The 20,592-nt window shown below is 36.0% G+C and overlaps 1 protein-coding gene across 1 annotated transcript; it reads right to left on the minus strand.

Annotated features, from left to right (window-relative positions):
* Nucleotides 1-73: 73 nt before the first annotated feature.
* LOC128987249 (protein TEX261-like) lies at nt 74-19,318 on the minus strand. The gene is made up of 5 exons (XM_054408006.1): nt 19,034-19,318; nt 14,343-14,422; nt 3,183-3,404; nt 1,060-1,171; nt 74-204 (listed from the first exon to the last, which is right to left on the minus strand). Exons 1-5 carry the CDS (start codon nt 19,101-19,103, stop codon nt 83-85), a joined length of 606 nt encoding a protein of 201 aa, XP_054263981.1. The 5' UTR covers nt 19,104-19,318; the 3' UTR covers nt 74-82.
* Between the last annotated feature and the right edge of the window lie 1,274 nt (nt 19,319-20,592).

Here is a 20,592-nt window from a genome sequence, read left to right on the forward strand (position 1 = left end):
TACACCTTACGATAATATATACACAACAAAGTACAATATCACATGGTGATAGAGGGAGTATATACACACTAAGAAAACCTATTTAAAAAGTCTTCTTGCTTCTTTGAGGAAGTATTGAGTCTTTGGCGTAGTTAAAAAATGTGAGCAATCCATATTTTTTATTGCGGGTTGAAAAATAATTTGTCACCACATCATTGTCCCCACCTGAAAAGTACAAAATTATCATAAGTTTGCAATTAGAAAACCATAAAATTATGAAGAAAAAGCTGGACTCAAGCCTGATCAGAGAGGTTAGAACAGGTCGGGCCGGCCCTGGCGACAAGTGTTTCAACTAATTGATATTTTACAATATAGTCTTGTACAATATTCCTACTACAACCCCAAAAAATTATTTTAATTGTAAAGGTTCAATTTTTATTCAAACATATTAGATTTTCTATTTCATTTGCGACAGTTGAAACTTCCTCTTCGTGCTTTGGGTCCTTAGTCAATAGTTGGTTTTGCAGGTATGATCATGAGTATTCTAAAATGAAAGCAATGGCAGAATATAGTTGTGTTCAATATTTAAAATACTACTAAGTTGTCTTGACCTTAACCCAATTATATTACCTTCTTTAGCAAAAAAAAAAACATCTGTCCAGTTTCTTAGGTGACGCAGGATATTTTTAATGGTTTAGTTTTGAACGGATATAGGTTTTTCTACTTATTTTTAGGGAAGAAATTGTACCCAACTCCTGACTGATTCAAAATATTCTAGAGTAGCCTCCATTATCCAACCTCTTAAAGCTACTACCTACCAGTGAAGCCACCATTGTTAATTGTAATCTTCCACTTCAACAAATCCGAGGAGTATTCAAGTTGTAAGGTTTTTAAAGTATCAACTAATCAACTAAAACACCCTATACATTCCTAGGCAAAACAAAATTACAAAACCTTACATGTGTAGGCTACATAATATACTTTGCGTACCACACACATCTGCCAGGTAGACAGCTCGGTACAGCATGCAATACCAACACAACACTTTATCTTCAAAGGAGAGTGGTTTGTTGAACTTACCCAGTAAAGGTGTTGATTCTGATATTGTTGGTAGAACATTTTCATTGGCTGACAATGAGACGAACAGGGCAAATGGTACAAGCCAAAGGCAGAGTGTGAAGTATGCCATCACCTAAAATCATATGGTTCTGTTAGAAATGTTTAAAATACATAGATAATACGAGGGCTATCCAGAAAGTGATGTTTTGGTCTGTCGTGGATGTGGGAGGGGCTAGGACTGCTAACTTGGCATTAGAATGTTTCCACACTCAGTACGCAACCAACCATGGTAGCTAGAGTATCGTGTCTCCTATGCTTTTTATACAGTGAGTTTTGAAATGAGCGCTGCGATTGAAATTCCACGAGTTGTGAAGTGCATGGTGTGATAAGGATTTTGTTAGAAAAAATTACAAACCAATTGAAATTTATCGCCATTTTTGTGATATGTAGGGCCAAGAAACAATGAGTAAACAAATTTGGCGCCGAGCAACTATCATCCGTTCCCAGCGATGAAGACATTGCTCGCTACGCAACACTTTCACATTGACGCTGAACTCCATGCCGGTTTTCACGTCCTCGTATCAGTGGTTAACCACGCAAGAGGCAGATTTCTACAAAGAGGGCATTGAAAAGCTTGTACGAGGCACGTTTTTTAAGTAAGTACCGTTTTTAAATTGCTCCGTTCCAGCGCTGCGAATGGCGTTTTGAACACTTTCGCTGTGTATGTGCATCAATTGGCAAGCCGTAGCCGGAAATTCGACATCAATCGGCCATGTTTACATCCGGTTTCGAGCATTTAAAATGGTGCCGCCAATTGAGACTGCCGCCGACTGTGAAGTGCGCGCTGTAATTAGATTTTTAAGTGCTAAAGGTGTGAAAGCCATTGAAATTTATTGCCAGATTAGTGAGGTGTATGGCGAGAACATCGTGAGTGGTGGAAGAATGGTTCGCAAGTGGGTAAGGGCATCTAAAGACGGCCCCACCAACGTTCATGATGAGCGACGCATTGGGTACGGGGGACAGTGACGCCGCCCAGTGCGTTGCTCATGATGGACGTTGGTGGGGCCGTCTTTAGATGCCCTTACCCAATTGCATACCATTCCGGCACTCATAATGTTCTGGCCATACACCTCACTAATCTGTCGATAAATTTCTATGGCTTTCACCCCTTTAACACTTAAAAATCTAATTACAGCGCACACTTCACAGTCGGCGGCAGTCTCAATTGGCGGCACCATTTTGAATGCTCGAAACCGGATGTAAACACGGTCGATTGTTGTGGAATTTCCGGCTAGGGCTTGCCAATGATGCACATATACAGCGAAAGTGTCCAAAATGCCAATCGCAGCGCTGGAACGGAGCAATTTAAAAACGGTACTTACTTAAAAAACATGCCTCGTACTAAGTGACGATTATTGATTAAATTTAAATGGTGATTATGTAGGAAAATAGCCCTCAAGACTTTAGCTTCAAAATATATATAATATATTTTTTTCAATTTGTATATAGTTTATTTCAAAACACATTAGTTTACTTTCTGGATAATTCAGTAATTTTCTCAGAGAATTTGTGTTAGGCCTACCTGTAATAATCAGAATAAAACATTTTTTTCATATTGATTTTTCTCGAACGAGCAACACATTTCTTAAATGCTAAAGATCCTTGTACTATGCTAAATCTCCATTTGTAAAGTCTGGATTATGTTTGATAAACAAACAATTAGGCTAATTTTCAATGGCTAGATTTTTGAAACAGGTCTTAACTATACAACTCTGTTATTATATGGTCTAGAAACAAAACCACTTTAAAGGTAAGGTTATAAAAGGAATAAGCCAAAAGACGTTTGGCATCAAACATTAGGACTTTTAAACATTAAACGATTAGCCTGGTAATTATTTTGTTCAGTGTAAAATTCAGAAATTTAACTTTCGAACTACTGATTTCTACAATGTTTGTTGTTTGGCGTAAAAACTAATTAATAACTACCAACAAGGTAATGGATTAAAACTGAGACCCTGGAGTTGCCAACCTGGCAATCACCTCGGTCTATTGTACAGCTTAACTTTATATGAAAGAGAAAACTAGTGACAATGTTTAACGCTGGAATAGAAAACAACCATTTCAAGTAATGACAATTTACCCACCTCAGAAAATGAGTGATAAATACTATTGAAGTATTTAAACGCTAGGTAGTGGTTGACTAGAAGCAAGATCACAGCAAATATGAATGATGGTGAAGACAGGGAGACATAGGGAAATGTCTGAAGAATCAACAGATGAGCGACCTGAGCAAGCAGTCCGCAAACTATCATGGAAGTGGGCAAATCTTCAAACAGCAAGAATCCCAGGTAGATGCTTAGAGTAGTCTGAAAAAATATAAATAAATAGGCTAAGAGTAAAGACAGAAAAAATTTAATTTATAATGTTAACTTTGTTTTGGAAAGATTGTTATGCAGTAGGCATTAGTTCCTAAAATACACTTATTTTTAAGTAGGCTTGTAACTTACTTAGTTTAAATATTCCAAGCAAAATAGGTCTATACGGTATATTTAATTTTAAATTCAATTATTTCACTATCAAGGAGAAAAACTCATTCAAATTCCAATGTGATACTCCTGAAGTGTGTGTCACCGCGACAGATATGATTACAGTAATGTTGTGTAGTTTATGATCCAACTCATACACACTTGATGACTGGTAACTGCAATGTTGCTTAAAGCCCTTTCGTAAGATGTGTGCATTTTAGAAAAAAATGAAAAAAAAATTATTCTAAATCCTAATTTTTATGTGCGAGTGTAATCAATTTTTTTTACTTTCTCCCCCTACAGCCTACATAGTACATACATGGAGAAAGTATTGTTTTTGTACAAGTTTTTGAGTTTGAGTGGAAATATCCGTTTTGAGTACCCCTGAACCTAAAAACGTGGTTTTCAAAGTGATGTATGTGTGTTTGTATTAAAGTGTAAGCCTACAGAGCTACAGACTAGACATGTGGTCTGATTTAAATTAAATTTGGTAACTTTAGGCCTATGTGGGTACCCATGGATATACCCATAGTATCACCAGATATTTTTCATTTAAAAAATTTTAATTGTTTAAGGCGATTTACCCATAAAACCCCATACAATAATGAAAAAAATTGGTTTTTGAACAAAAAAACGGCTTAAACAATTTAGTATGTTATGGTCCTTTTAACAGTAATTAAATGGTATAACTCCATATGCTGTAAAAAGAAGTGAGTACAATTTTTGTGCTTTTCTCCATAAAATATCAGTACCAGGAGACCGTTTATTAGGATTGTAAAAGCAATATAAAGGACTCATTTTTTTTACAACTAATTTTGGTTTTTACTTTAAGTTCAAGTGGAATTTTAATTTATTATGAATACAGCTCTCAAAGTTATGTAAATTATAAAAAAGAGTGCATACAAATTGTAAAATCTACCCTTGAATCAGAGTAAAACATTGAGTTGCCGCCAGTGCACTGAAATGGCACCAACACAAAACACACATCACTCATCACTACTGACTTGCTCTATTTTTCCATATATTGAGTAATCTTCAATTTTATCTTTGCAACAAATAGTTACAACTGATGTTTATCACTTTGTACTGTACGGGGTGGCCAAAAAGTCCCTTTACACTAAAGATAAAATTTAATTGGTGTTCTACGGTGGTGGGGTAAAGGAGAATGTGGCTTGATTCTCTTCTCCCACTGTTTCTTTACTACTTACGTACGAATATATTTACAGATCAGTCGAATGTTTGAATGGAGGCCTACACAACAGTGAACTAGGTACTGCAATATTGGTTAACGTGACTTTTCGACCACCCTGTATGTTATAATTTGCTAGTATACTGTGGATGGTGTTACAAGTCTTTTGTTTACTTTTTACTTAACACCTTTACCGAGCTACCGGTCTGAGGGACCTAAAGTAATTTTGATTTTCCTAGTGTGGCAACCCTGCTTGACCTTGGTGAACGCGCGCGCCAGTAGCTTCCTCCAATCTCCCCCCCAATCCTGCGTAATGCTCATATTTCAGTTTGAGTGAGTCGTTTGTTAGTGAAGGATCGATTAAGGATCGACACGCACACAGACTTCTTTAGTAGAATAACTGAATGTATCAACAAGTATTATAATCGCCACCGTGCAATCTTAGTTATGGGTGATTTAAACATCAATCTTGCTTGTGTTGTGATACACTTCTCGCTCAACAGCTTACGTCAAACATGGCATCATTTGATTTGCATAATATTATAAAAACCTATACTAGGGAAGTCAATGGGTCTCGTAGTCTCATAGACCACGTTTTTACAAACATAACCAACGTCGAGGGGTCTGTAATATCCGCAGGCTTATCAGATCACAGCGCTCAAACAGCGACTCTGCATATCAATACTCCCTTAGCTCCGAAAGCCCGCTTTAAGTATGAAAGATTGTTTTCCAACTCTAACATTGACTTGTTTACATACCTAATTTCTAAAGAAAATTGGGATGAAGTATTTAATGCAGCAGACTTGCAAACCAAGTTTGACAAATTTCTGTCCAAGGTTAAATATTCATTTGAAATTTCCTTCTCCAAAAAGCACAATAAAATCAATAAAAATACGTATAGTAAAAAGATTCAGTCGCCTGAGATAACAAAATTGAAGGAGCAGCTGTTTGCCCTATACAATAAAACAAAAAATCTTGAATCTTCTAACTACCTGGTTCACTATTACAAAAATGTAAAAAATCAGTATAGACGCCTAATAAGAAAAACTAAGTCAGAAGACACTCTACGCAGAATAAAAAAATCAGACAATAAAGCTAAGGTTCTATGGAATATGATAAACAATAAACGACCATCAGCCAAAAAAAGTTACACCGAAATATCTCTTAAAACTGATAATGGTGAAGACATCACAGACCCTAAAGACATTTCCAATTAGTTTAACAGTTTCTTTTCAGACACAGGCAAAGACTCAAAGTCAGCTTCATCCATAAATACAGATATAAATAAGAAATATTTTAATTCACTCTTTCTACATCAAACTACCGAAAAAGAAGTTTTGAATATCATCAAAGGCTTAAAAAACAAAAAGTCTTCAGCGGCTGATGAAATATCTCCATATTTACTAAAAAAGGTTGCATCATATCTGGTAAAACCTCTATGCCATTTAATTAATATGTCATTCACCAGTGGATCATTTCCTGATGCGCTGAAGGTGTCAGTGGTCAGACCTATATATAAAAAGGGAGATCCAAAGCTCTGCAACAGCTATAGGCCCATATCAGTTGTGTCTGTATTTTCAAAGATATTTGAAAAAATCATGGTGATTAGGCTATGGGACTTTTTGACAATAAATAATATTATATCCAGAAACCAGCATGGATTTACTAAGGGTAAATCTACTACCTCAGCGATGTTTCAACTGATAAATGAGGTGGTTTGTGAATTAGATGCTGCAAACTACTCGGCTGGTTTGTTTTTCGACTTGAGCAAGGCGTTCGACACAGTGGACCATAACTTATTGCTCGATAGGATGAGTAATGTTGGCTCATTTATCCCCACTTAGCATACGCCGTTCCTATATGGGGATGTGAGTGCCAGCAAACTAAAATGTTGTTTAAACTCCAAAAAATGGCTGTGAGAACTATTTTCTCTCTAAAAAAGCGCAAATCCTGCCGACAATATTTTTTCAATTCAAAGATTTTGACATTCCCATCCATTTACATTCTTGAATCTTTAACATTTGTGAAACAGGAATTTTCTAAATTTGATTTTTCTGTAAAAAAACAATACACATTGCGCAATTCACACACATTACCTATTCCTAAACATTCAACAACCTTCTTCAAGAAACACTTACTGTACAATGGCATAACACTTTTTAATTCACTTCCACTTTTTCCTAAACTTGAACCAAACCTGTTAAAATTTAAAAGACAATTAAAATCTTTGTTGATTAAGTTTACCTGTTATAGCGTCCAAGAATTTACATCTAAACTCAGTTCCATTAATAGTGATGCAAATACTTATATATAAATCTGCACCATTGTATATTTGTAGCGGATCGCTACAATAGCGCAAGTCACGTGACGACGATGCGCGCGCAGTCGGCCCGGGAAGGCACGCGCAGCGAGCCAGGAGAGTAGTGTAGTGTCTCCGTCTCTGCCATCAACACGTCTTAGTCCGGATAAGTACCTTAAATTAGAATATGTCTAGATAGTTTCGTAGGGGTTGGGGAAGGGTGTAGGCTAGGGTAGGTAGTAATTAAATTATGTAATTTATTGGGTTCTAGAATGGTCGTGGTCTGGCAATTAATATCACAAATTTAGAATTCACATTTGCTAAATCTAGTTACCTTTTTCACGAATTAGAATAAGTCCATATATATATATATTTCTCTGTTCATTATATTATAATTAGAGACATTAAGAACATAAAAGCTGGCTGTGATAGGCAGCTAAGGTAATATTGTGCACTTTGACGAGTTAGATTAATTCCTTGCAATAGAGTTGGGTAATGACAGGAAATGTGCGTGATGTGGCAGTGGTTAGAGGAAGATATATAGGGCCCAGGTATCTTCGTTACACTCTTACTACTCCACATCATCACATATTGTATAAGATTGTATATTTGTAAATAGTTCTTAAGTACATGAATCCAACTTTTATTTCATTTTGACTTAGCCAATACAACTTGTAATATTGTTAATTCTGGCTGAATAAATGATTTGATTTGATTTTTGAAAGTCTACCGGTCTCGCGTACCGGACAGCTCTGATTGTGTGATCTAGTGCTTGGTCTCAGATACCGGTTAGCTCTGTTAGTGGTTTGTGAGTTGGTGGTGAAGCATGTGAAATTAATAGCTGACTATTAATTGTAAAAGTAATTTAGCTTTATTTGTGTAGTTTATTCAGATTTTATATTACATATCCAAATCCTACTTAGTGAGCGATAAAATGGATCGCCCTAGCACAAGTTCTGGAGTTCGGCCAGACAATCGAAATTTCCCAGATATGATAAATAGATTGCTTAGAGATGTTGAATTGAGTTCTTCTGAGGAAAGCGATGTGGATGATTCGGATGCTGATCCGGACTATGTACTCCCCAATGACGACAGTGGCAGTGATCCTACTGTAAGTGATTCTGATCCTGACGACGAGGGTTTATTAGATGAGGTGAGAGAAAACATAGCTATTGATAATGGTTTACCAGACTATGTCAGTGGACGGCTAAGAAAAAAAAGAGTTCGGCCCAGGGTACCCTTGGTGTACCAAAAGTCCAAGTACAAATAGACGAGTACGTACTCCTGCCCACAACATTATCAGAGGTCGCTTGCCAGGTTTGACACTACAAGTGAGAACGCTTGGAAGCAGCCCTGAGAAAAAAGCTGTTTGGGACTTTATTGTAGACACATCTGTTATCGATAATATTGTTACTAATACAAATGTAAAACTAGCAAAAGTAAGGTGTGGCCTTTCTGCTACAACGAATAGGAGCACTTATCGAGATACAGACAATGTTGAAATAAATGCCCTAATTGGTCTTTTGCTCTTGTCATCCATAACAAAATCCAATCATGAGACCATGCTATCTTTATTCACTAAAGATTCCACTGGAAGGCAGTACTTTTATGCCACCATGACGTACAAAAGGTTTGAGGTACTTGTCAAATGTTTGAGGTTTGACGACTCAGCTACACGTGATGAAAGAAAGAAGACGGACAAGGCGGCAGCTGTGTCAGAAAATTTCAATACTGTTATTCAAAACTCAAAACGGGCTTATAGTTTGTCTGAATGTGTAACCATTGATGAAATGTTGGTACCCTTTCGTGGGAGATGCAGCTTCCGAATGTTCATGCCGAACAAGCCACACAAGTATGGGATAAAAGTTATGTGTATGGCCGACTCTAAAACATCCTACTTGTACGATGCCTATATTTACACAGGCCAGGGTAGCGATGGAATAGGACTCACAAGAGAGGAACAACAACTTAGTAAGCCAACACAGTCCGTGATTCGCCTCACCAAAGATATTCAGAGAAGTAATAGAAAGGTAACAGCTGATAATTGGTTTTCGAGCATCGACACTGCTGAGGCGCTAGTAAAACATGGGCTCACCTACGTGGGAACTCTGAAGGACAAAAAAATCATCCCTGAAGAATTCCTTACTGGCCCAGAGCGACGTGTGATGTCGTGCCATTTTGGCTTCAATGACCGATATACTATCGTGTCCATGGTACCGAAAAAAAACAAAGCAGTAGTTCTGCTTTCAACAATGCATCACGACAAGGATAAAAAATCCTGAAAACAACAAACCGGAAATTGTGTGTATGTACAACAAATCCAAAGCCGGTGTTGATTTATTGGACATGAAGTGTGCGATCTATAGTTCAAGTCGACGCACACGAAGATGGCCCTTGGCGATATTCTTCAGGATTCTTAGCATCGCCAGTGTGAATTCTTTTATTCTATACATGTGTTTCGTGTGCTCTGAAATGATGACACGGTTTCAGTTCACTAAGGAATTGGCCCAAACATTAGTGGAGCCCCACATGAGGAGAAGACTTACGATACCACAACTACGAAGGGACGTCAAACAAGAGATACAGAGAATACTATGTAAATATGGAATATTAATTGCCATATATTATTTTGTCCTTCATTTTATGCATATATTACATTCTTATTTATTTCCACGTATTCGCACCAGTGTTATATTTTTGCATGTAACGTAAAACTTATAAATTAAGGTATTATTTTATTTGTACCCTACTTTAATTTTAGGTGAAACTTGACAAGAAATGCGAGGTGATGCAATTCCTTCTGATAAAATGGAGAAGCGCAAAACTTATGGTAAATGCCCATCAGCAAAAGAACGCAAAACACAGTACAAGTGCATTCAATGTGACATCCCAGTATGTTTGGAGTGTACCCGAAACGTGTGTGTAGACTGTGCCAAAGACATAGTTTGAGCCCTTAATGGAAACATTGACCTCCAAGTGAAAATTTTTTTAGATATAGATTGCTCATTGAAACATACTTTTTCATTTTATTTCTAAAACATTTTTTCATTTTTAGCGAATTTCCCTATAGGGAAGTAGCTATTACCGTAGGTCTCATGGTAAGACTTAGGCCCGGGACCGATTTACTTTTTCATTTTGGTGTCCCCAGAGGCCAAAAACACCATTCGTTCAAATTTTTATATATGTACATATATATATATATATATATGTGTCCGTGAACACAATAACTTGAGTAATTTTTATCCGATTTTGATGAAATTTGGTTTGAAGGTGTAAGGCGGGATAAACTTGAATGAGTTCGCGATCCAGCATGATCGGATCATGGGAACAGGGTTTTATGGGGGGTTTTATGAGGTAAAAATTGGTTTTTCTCACTTTTGACCCTCAATACACAAAATTTCCCAATTTTTCTCTAAACCTTCTTAAAGAGCTTTAAAAAACAAACAATTCAGTATATCAAAGTGTTTTTGTATAGTTATTGGTTACGGAGAAAACTAAAAAAATGGTAAATTTAAAATTCCCATGTTATTCTTATGGAGAATATTGTAAAATGTTGTAGTTTGCTTGTTTTTGGATATCTTTTGATCAAACTTGGCAAATATATTCATTTTATACTAAGCAATAATTATTTTACTTAAAACACATACTTTATTAGTTTCCTTGTAGCAGCAAATCTAGGTACTCGTTAAACCTAATGTTATTTAAATAGATCAATTGAAAATCAATTCAGCCAAATGGAAATTCGCTTAGACGGCAGGTTTGCTGCGGCGGGGGCATTTATATTATACACTTTTTATATTATACACTTTTTTTATATTAAACACTTTTTATATTAGGCTACACTTTTTATGTTATAAGTTGTATTTTTCTGTAGTAAATACTTTTTGTCATCATATATATTGAAAAAAAAACACTTTCTTTTTTATTGTTAAAATATATAAGATATAAAAATATGCTTTCCCATTATTTCCCTTGTTTTTTTAGCGGGAAAAGTGAAGATTTCTACATGCCGGTCTCGTAGACCAGGTGGCTCTACTAACGTTATGGGAGTCAAGGCTCGATAAAGGTGTTAATTGTTATTTTGTTCAACCAACATAGGCCTGATTACTTTGCAACCCATAAGGCCAATGTGAAATTTTTAAGTTTTCAAATGAGTTGTGTAGCGAAATATGAATTTTCGAATCACGTTTTAAGGCTATAAGTCCATAATTCAAAAATTTGGTCAAAATCCTTCCCCTGGATTTCGAGATATAGGCCTATATTACCGACAGACAGACAGACAAACAGACTTTGCTCGGTATCTGATATAGGCTCGTATTAGAGTACCTATAGGATAGTTACTAACACAGCCTGCTTATTATGAGGGTTGTTGACAAGCTAATACCGGTAGGAAAAAGTATTTGTCAAATTGCTGATACAGTAGAACCTCGCTAATCTGTCACCTTCGGTACCGGGAGCATGGTCAGAACAGCAAAAAGGTCGGATTATCAGAGGAACGCGTTTATTGACATAAAAACATAGTAAAACTGTATTTTGAACATGAAATATTGCACTAAAACTCATAAACAACGCCTAATACTGTATAAAAGGACTTTATTGTGATAATTTACATATTACATCATCAAAATACAATCAGTAGGTTATTTCGCAATCATGATAATATGCCAAGTCATTAACCTTGGTTCAGAATTAAAAACTTTAACGTTTAAAATCACAGCTACATAAAAACGTAATGAAACTACAGTTTAGGCTACAGTACTGTACAACAAAAACATTTCTACATTGACTCATAGGCCTATAAAATTCCTAGCATGCGTTGTTAAATAAAAACAAAAGCGATATTAACTCATACCTGAACAACTTTAAGCATACTACAGTACTGTACTGTATGAAAAATTTATGTAGCCTAATGTACAGTATACCTGTACTACTGTATTAATTTCAAATTAAGCAGAAAATAACTACACATAACTTAATGAAACGGAACACAAACTAAATGTTCCTTGGCAGGTCGAAAAAAGTCTGTTATGCTCTTTTGCTTAGCAGACCACAATCTTGATTTGACTGTGACGTTCCTCAATTTTCTTAGCCACAAAATGTCCATTGGTGTAGACGTTGAACTTTCTATCGAACCGAAGCGCTAGATTAAATGCATTCTTAGCTTCTGCATGTGATGTGGGTTCATTGTCTTCATCAACGTCATCATCTTTCTCGTTGTCATCTGTTTCAGTCACAGTTTCAATTATTTGTTCATCACTCAATTCCTCTTCTGTTGTGCAACCAACGTCAGCTGTAACCATCTATTCACATACATCATTGGGCTCAACTTCCAGTTGTAAAGTTTGCAGATCCCTCACAATCGCTGGTGTGTCTATATCTTCTTCTTCATCACTCGTGTCAGGTGAAGCTTCTTCTTGGATTTCACCAATTGTTCCTGGTTCTATTTCATTTTCATTGGTTTCATTCATTTTTGGCCACAGTTTGCGCCAGGATTTCTCAAGTGTGGAGGATGGCATTTCTTCCCAAGCATAGGCAACTGCGTCGATAACATCTGTTATATTGATTGTTTTTTCTGTCCTTTCTAAAATCGATCCAATGTATTTTCAGCGGTATCGTCTCTTTAGCCACTCTATTACTCCCTGGTCCATTGGTTGGATTAGAAAGGTTACATTCGCAGGAAGAAATAAAGCTCTTATTTCTCCTTTTTTGTTCTTCTTCAGAGGGGTGAGATGTAATATTGTCAAGTACTAGTATGGCTTGTTAAGGGAGGTTTTTTCCTTCAAGTGTTTTGTTACGGAAGGGACGAACTGATCAAAAAACCAATCTCTAAAAGAGAGTGATTGTTATTCTGTCTTTGGCGAGTTTAGCACCTTGTACAGATGCATTTTGTGCAGCAAGAGTTGTTTTGGGAAGCATCTTATAGTTCAAACCAGATTTGTCAATATTGTATTCTTGATCAGGTGTCAAATTATGTTGTTTAACTACGTTTTCAAACTTAGGAATGAGTTCGTTAGAGGCTGTTTCATCAGCAGACAGTTTCTCGCCAGAAATGATTACGTTACAAATCCCATATCGTTTCTTCAACACCAATGATGTAACCATCCTTCAATTGCTGTAAACTTTTCATTGTCATTGTCCTCTCCCATTTTGTTATGCAAAACTAGTGCTTTTTCTTTGATTATAGGTCCAGATAATGAAGTTCCTTTCCTTCTCTCCTGTTCAAACCGTACCCACAAAGCACTCCAGTCCTTAATTTTTGTTATGGCCAACTCCTATCTCACTTGAAATTTTTTGAACAATCTCACCTTTGTCTAATCAAGTACTTTCAGCTTCTCCACTAATGAGAGCCTGATGTGTTTACATTTTTTTAGTAATGTAGTTTTTACACACTACTGTATACAGTAAATAAATAAACAATAACACAAACCACAAAAACGCAGATAGGGTACACACACGGATCAAGTTTACTGTAGCACAATTTATCAGACGTACAGTACTGAACCAAAAGTCCACAGCCTACTGACTTACATTGCCAGTGATGAGTCATCGACAAGCATCAACTTGAACGGAGCGACGACCGGATACGTAAACAAAACGCCGATAAGGATGTGATTGGTCTAAGCGAGGAGGAATCCTCGCCAAGGTCTGACTAGCGAAAGGCTATTGTGTCGGCGGCACGGTCGGAACAAGCGAGGAGACGGACCATCCGCGGTCGGATTAGCGAGGTTCTACTGTACCTAATGTTTATTTTAATCATGTCTTAACATAGATAAGGTTTTGACTAGGAATATTTGTTAGTTATTGTTTACCAAAATTGAAAATTGTTTTTATTTTTTTTATCATTTCCGAAAATGGTTTAGAGTTCCTAAATAAAGAAACAGTAGGAGGCTTTAATTAAGTCAAATACAGAGCAAACCATTCACTACACTCATTTACTTCACAAAAACTAAAAACACTCACGTCGACAAAAGCAAAAATAAGTAGGCCTATTGAGGAGTTCACTTGGATACATTAGCTCAGACCCTGTTTACCTCCTTTGTTCATGGCACCTTATATAACTTAGTAGGTGGTATTTTGATTTGCTTAGTAACATTTAAAGTAGCCCTCATTGATGTATACAATAACAAAACTTAGTAGGTATATAAGTTAGTTTAATCCTCTTTCTAAGAATTTGGTTACATTACATCCCAATAAATAAGAGTGGTTTAATAAAATATAGGACTGCATGCGTTAGTCTAGATAGGTTGTAAACAGTTCAAATTTTCAGGTTTGTAGTATAAAGTCTACTTACAACTGTCATCCATCTTATTATTTTTTTCGATAATACTGTGTACTCTTCAACTAGTTCTGCAATGTAGTATAAGCCAGCAGCTGGAAAATGTCATTTAAGTTAATAGTAATGAGTAGACTTCTAACATTAACGTAAACTATTGAGTAGACCTATCTTACAATAAATGTTAACTATATGTGTATTGAATGGTTCATGCAGTGGTGTAGCTGAATTTTAGTGTCAAACATGGACCCAGTTACCTTTTGTTTATGGGCTATAAAAATATTTATGAAGTTACAGGTTTAGATTAACATCCACAGTCAAAAACGGAACAAACATCACTGACGTTATACAGACCTTCCAACTCTCCCGCATTCTGATGTTCACTCCCGCTTTCAGTAGAAATCTCACGCATATCTTATACTATACAAATTTTACATACACAATAGGGAATTTTTCATCACGTTAACGTTAGGATGGTAGTTCTGCATCCGAGTCTGTCTGGGCGGGACTGTCATCTCATTCGTCTGTCGTTCTGTCACGTAAACATAACCTTAAACGTTGAATTCAGGCGCAAAATAGCCAAGTATGTAGTCTGTTAGTTTTTATTTAAGTTTTATTTTGTCGGTTAAGAAGTAGGCTTAGAGTAGAGTAGGCCTAGTAGGTGTGTGATGGAGAGTGATTTGGATGAAACTGGAACCAAAGGTAAAGCAACTTTTATAGTGGGTCTTTCAAAGGGCCTACAAAACAAGATATAAAAATGAATGGACTGTTGAATGGCCCTTTATTAGATCGGCACCCAGGTAAGTTAAAGACAGTTTTTTTACCTGCACAGTATGCCGAAAAGAGGTAAACTGTGCTCACCAGGCCAAAAAGATGTAGTTTTATTTCACTTTCATAGTGTGCTTCAAATTTGCTATTTCCAATAACTTTTGAACGTTTTTGGGTACTTTCCTGTTAAAGGGAACATTCATTATTATCAATAATTTTTTTCGATACATCAATATTTTATTTTTTTTATTTGATATATTGATATTAACAAATTGAAACTTATCAGCTGACAACTACAATAAATAAATATTGTTCAGTATCAACAAACAATAAAAAAATTTATATTAAAATGAAACTGTTCTAAGCTAACTTAAACTAACCAAACTTGCTATAACATTTCAAAATTCTGTTTGATAGCCTATTCCCCATGTGCCTTTTCTGTTATCAAACGGAATTTCGAAGGTAACTTAGCACAGCAAGTTTATTTATTTAGTTATGTTACGTTAGTTTAGAATACCTAGTTTCATTTCTTAGTCCAATCCTAAGCTATTATTTTTGCCTGAGCAAGCTTACTTAGTTCTTAATCCTATTCTCTAATACGAGCTCTAACTCGATAACTTGGTTATTGTATAACTTAGACATATTTGCTATGTCTGTTTGTAATTTAAATGTGTTTAAAGATATTTAAACAGATGGAATATGGATTGTAAAGGAAAAAAAAATATCTATATACCTAAAAGAAATCATCGATAATAATAAACGTTCCCCTTAACAGGAAAGTACCCGGTTTAGGATGATGTGAAATGGAAAATATTATTAGCCTATTTAAAACTCTATTTATTGTGAGTAAAAATGGTTAACAACCCGTTTTCCAGGCAAATTTTCAAAAGTTTTCTGGGGGGGGAACGCCTAGACCCCCTTTTAGGCTGGGGTTAAATTCCTCCCAGGTTGACAGGTCTGTCTGTGTTATAAAATTTAACCCTCCGAGTGTCCCTTGTTTTGGCCTTAATGTCTGCCTATTTTTTGCTCATTTGCAAGGTTTTATTAAAACGGATCTGAGAAGCTTGAAAACAATGTTAATTATACTGTTCTATATACCATTTTGTTTGGAAAATCATGGGCATCAATATTATACATAAAACATAAGGAACATTTGTTTCAAAAAAATTTTTTTAGGTAAAAAAAAATATTTTGGAAAATTAAAAAAAAATAAGTTTGCGCTCAATGAAATTGTATAAATTATAGGCCTAAGTATAAATATTTGAAAATAGCCACTTTGTTCTAAATTTTATGAGGATTACAAATAATAATAATATAAGGAAGTAGATTTGCAAATAAATAAGTTATGGGCAAAAAACAGATTTCAGTACATAGCGTTTAGCTAAGAATGCATAGCCTAACCATAGCTAGGAATCTGGCTGATAATTTACATCAATATCACTACCTACTTCTTCAGGATCATCAACCAGCCCTTCAAAATCACTCAAATCTTCTTATAATGCACCACGTATATCACTACTTTTGATTTTTAACACTAAAACAATGATAAACGTCATAAAACACATCAGTCATCGGTCCGAGGTTAACCAAGCTGTTTACAAATACGCACGTCAGCTGTCTGCTACAATATTTTCGGAACTAAAATGAAAAGCGCTTAGAGACAGACCTCCGGAGAAAGCTCTGAATCTGTCAAATAAAACGATACCTAACTTAACTCGATCCAGTTCAATCCGATTTTGTCAGTCATAGAGCCTTCGCCATAAACAGTGTTTGTGAGTCGATGCATCGACACAAAACACTACACAAAGTGTGTTATGTGTCGACGCATCGACAAATAACACTCGGAGGGTTAATGAGTCAATTTAGGCTATAATAGACAAAAATAGGGGTACAGTAACTGCTAATATAGATTGAAACTAAGTTTATCGAATTGAAAATATTGATTAGGTACCTAATAATATATTTTTCATTAACTTATAAAATTAAACTATCATAACCTAACCTAACAAACCAAACTTGCTGAAGTTAGTGAATAAATCACATGAAGGATTGATAGTTTTAATCGATATAAGCATAGCCCAGTAAAGAAACTGTACCCAAGAATAGAGCTTGGGCTATTTATGTCTGTTTGATTTAGGAGAAATGTGAGGATAATAAAAAAATATCATTAGCCTATTCTTGTAGTAGTGGGGAGGGGAGTGTAAGGGGCCCGAGTTTTGAATTGAATAGGGACCCGGGCTTTCTCAAGTAATAACTTATATTGCCTAGACGTAGGCAAAGCTACAGAATTAATAACTTAATCAGCATTGTCATCTGGTTGAGCGTGAGCCGTGACTATTTCCACCGGGCGAATGTCACGACTCATGATCAATGGTTCAAGTGTTTTTTTTATAGTAGGCTAGTTCAGTGTTTCTCACTCCACGACCCCGAACAAGGCTGTGGGTTTTGTTCTTATTACTCCCACCGCCAAGCACTTGAGAGGTTGCGTGACAATCAACTAGTTAACCTCGCAGACATTTTTCCATCGTTTTACATCGCCCTTTTGGCACATGATTTATACAAGGTTGTGTATGTTTTTTAATTTGTGCTTAGTCTGCGAGGTTATGGAGTAGTTCAAGTGCGCCACGCGCGCCTTTTGGGGCCCGTGAGGAGGAACATGGAGGACCGGTAGTCTGCATCAGCCTTGGCGGAGTGGGAATTACAACTCTTGGCCACCCCTGGATCTTGGCCCCCCTCTTCCGTCATGCCTGCTTCCCCTCCGGTGCTGCTCGCCCAGAAACATGAACTAGTACCGCAAATTCCGCAAGTTTTAGGCCTAATTAATTATTGATAACCACCGTCCTGGACTTGGAGATTTCGTTATTTGTTAATTGTGCACAGAAATTTATTAATTGTTATTCTTTTCAAATTTTAAATTCTTTAGCCTAGGCTACTTGTTGATTTTTTTTTAGATTTTATAATTTATTACATATTTTATTAAATTTCAATTTTGGGGCCCCTAAATCCTTAAGGTTACCAATTCCAGATGAAAGATGTATATATTTATATATTTAATTACTGTTGCAATTTTATAATATTTTAGTAAAAAAAAAAAAAAATAAAACTGATTAAATTTACTTTGACTGAAATTAGCCTATTTGAATTTTTTAAATTAATGTTTGTAAGTTTGTAGGTCAGAGTGGTATCAAAATTATTTAAACTTTAATTGAGAGTATTTACTTCATGTATTGTTGTTAATGTTATTGTTGTGTTATTCTTTTAAATGGTTAATTACAGCTCGTTTCTCTCAAATGGCGTGTTGTTCTTGAACCTCCATCCATGGTTCTCATTTTGTTAAGTAAAGTGTTGTGAGCCGCTCCTCGGGCCTGCGCATGGATCACGCTTCCTTTTCGTTAGTCTGGGTGCAGGCACGAGGGCATGGTTCAAGCGTAAGAGCAAGTGGTTACATGAGCAATAAGCAAGTGTATTTATTATTCGTATTCTAAAAAACTTACTAACAAGTTAAGCTGCACTTTAGTTTCCTACATTTACTTACATAAGTTACCGCAGTTTGGTTAAGGCAAAGACAAAAAGAATTAAATATAGACCGTCAGCTGTGCTGTGGTTACTATAAGTTCTGGCGCATACCCCTGGGAGCGCCATGTAGTTAGGGTGTACACACTATGTAACTACAAGGCGCTCCTAGTGGTGTGCGCCAGAACCTATTGTAACCATGGTAACCGCAGCACAGCTGAAAGTCTATATTTAATTCTTTTTGTCTATCGTTAAGGTTAGGTTTGGTTTAGAACCTAGAACAGTTTCATTTTATAATCAGCTGGTAGTTTATGTATAATAGTAAGTTATAATACTAAAGTGCAACCACAAGTACAAAATTTTTCTCCTAAATTTTAGGATAAAAATTGTAACCTCTGAATTAGCATAAAAACATAACCTAAACTTACCCAAAGATACAGTTATAAAGGAAATTTGCACAAGAAGAGCTATCCAACTAAGAAGATAAAGAAACCACATCTTGATTAATGAATTAGCCTACTTTGCTTTAAAATGATAATATTATAGCTTGATCAGCAGAAATGTTCGTTTACATAATATGATGTACGGTACGAAAACACTGGTTCATAGAAGTTCAAACTATTTTACTATTATTATCTTAGTTTCTGTTTGGTTTTGGACATGACATCACTTCAATATTCTATCAATACATCACTGTACACTTGTACAGTATACAAAACACATGATTTGACTTGACTGACTAGACTTTTTGGCAAGACAATCTTGGAATCTTGCTTGACTAATTGACTTGACAGTTGGGGACTGGGGTTGGGGTTGACATCAGACATCAAACACCTGGTCACTTCTTCTCTCTTCTCTTCTCTAGTCTACTTCTAGACTTCTACTAAAATCGGTAAAATCCAATCCGATTCCAATATTAATATTATATTTTCCCTACCATCCTCCGGCGACACCGGCCGGCCTTTTCATTACTCCATGCAATTAAACTATTAAGTTGACTATTACCGTTGATTATATTGTACATATCCAAGGAGTTTGATAGTCAATAATTTTACTAAACATTATATTAAACTTCTAACCCATATTCGTTTAGTCTTTGACTTTGGAGCTCTTGACTGTTCGAACCATAGATAAAACATAATGTGTTGGTTAGTCTATGGTTCGAACTCATTTAGTGTATTTACAAACGGCGATACACCAATACAAAAAAATATTTCCTCCATTAATATCAGAAGTCAGAATACGAATCTAGGTCAACATTTTATCTTTTTGCTCACACCAACTACGTTTGAACATTTGGCACAAACTTTGGATGGCCATCGATAAAACAAACTCTCATCCTTATGGAGCAGATGAAGCTAGTTTTATTGTTAGTTCTGTCTTGAGCCACGGCCGCCTTTAACTACAGTGCGGCCTGGTAGAATTGGCAACGTCGCAAGTGGTGTTGTTCAGTGACAAACGTCCCATAAGATAACATGGCAGACAGTTGACATCAGCTCATTAATTCGCACTTTATTGATTTAAATTTAAGAACATAAATTTATTAAAATATTGAAAATAAAACATACAGAATTAAAAACCTAAACAATATGAATTAAAATCTTTATCTGTACATTTTTAAGCGGAGTCAATATTGTCACAGTCCAGTAGCCAATCTTTCGTAAATACACAAATACCAGCTGCTTCCAAACAGAAACAGCTGTTACAACACCATCACTTGCGACGTTGCCAGTTCGAAGGCCGTGGCCTGGAGTTAAAGGCGGCCGTGCTTGAGCACTATAGAGGTTGTGTTTTTTTTTATTTGTTTCTTGTTATTTCAGTCTTTAAAGCTTATAGTTATTTTTGGGATTTTTATTTGTTTACACTCTTTCTCTTTTTTGCTGAGCTAGAAATGGCTAGAAATACAACTGGAGGTAGGAGGTAGCACTAGTAGGTACGGCATATTTGCTAGAACATCAACACCCTGTAAAAGGTTGACGTATTGGCA

Source organism: Macrosteles quadrilineatus, unplaced genomic scaffold (assembly GCF_028750875.1).
Source record: "Macrosteles quadrilineatus isolate MER2022 unplaced genomic scaffold, UCM_ALF_1.0 Scaffold_2__2_contigs__length_208266976, whole genome shotgun sequence".
Classification (NCBI taxonomy): Eukaryota; Metazoa; Arthropoda; class Insecta; order Hemiptera; family Cicadellidae; genus Macrosteles; species Macrosteles quadrilineatus.

Excerpts from the sequence above, each read along its gene's own strand:
- LOC128987249 (XM_054408006.1), bottom strand. The coding sequence starts at position 19,103 with ATGTGGTTTCTTTATCTTCTTAGTTGGATAGCTCTTCTTGTGCAAATT. Across the intron at positions 3,405-14,342 it reads TAATAAGATGGATGACAGTT|ACTACTCTAAGCATCTACCT; the intron begins GTAAGTAGACTT and ends ATATTTTTTCAG. Across the intron at positions 1,172-3,182 it reads TTTATCACTCATTTTCTGAG|GTGATGGCATACTTCACACT; the intron begins GTGGGTAAATTG and ends ATATGATTTTAG.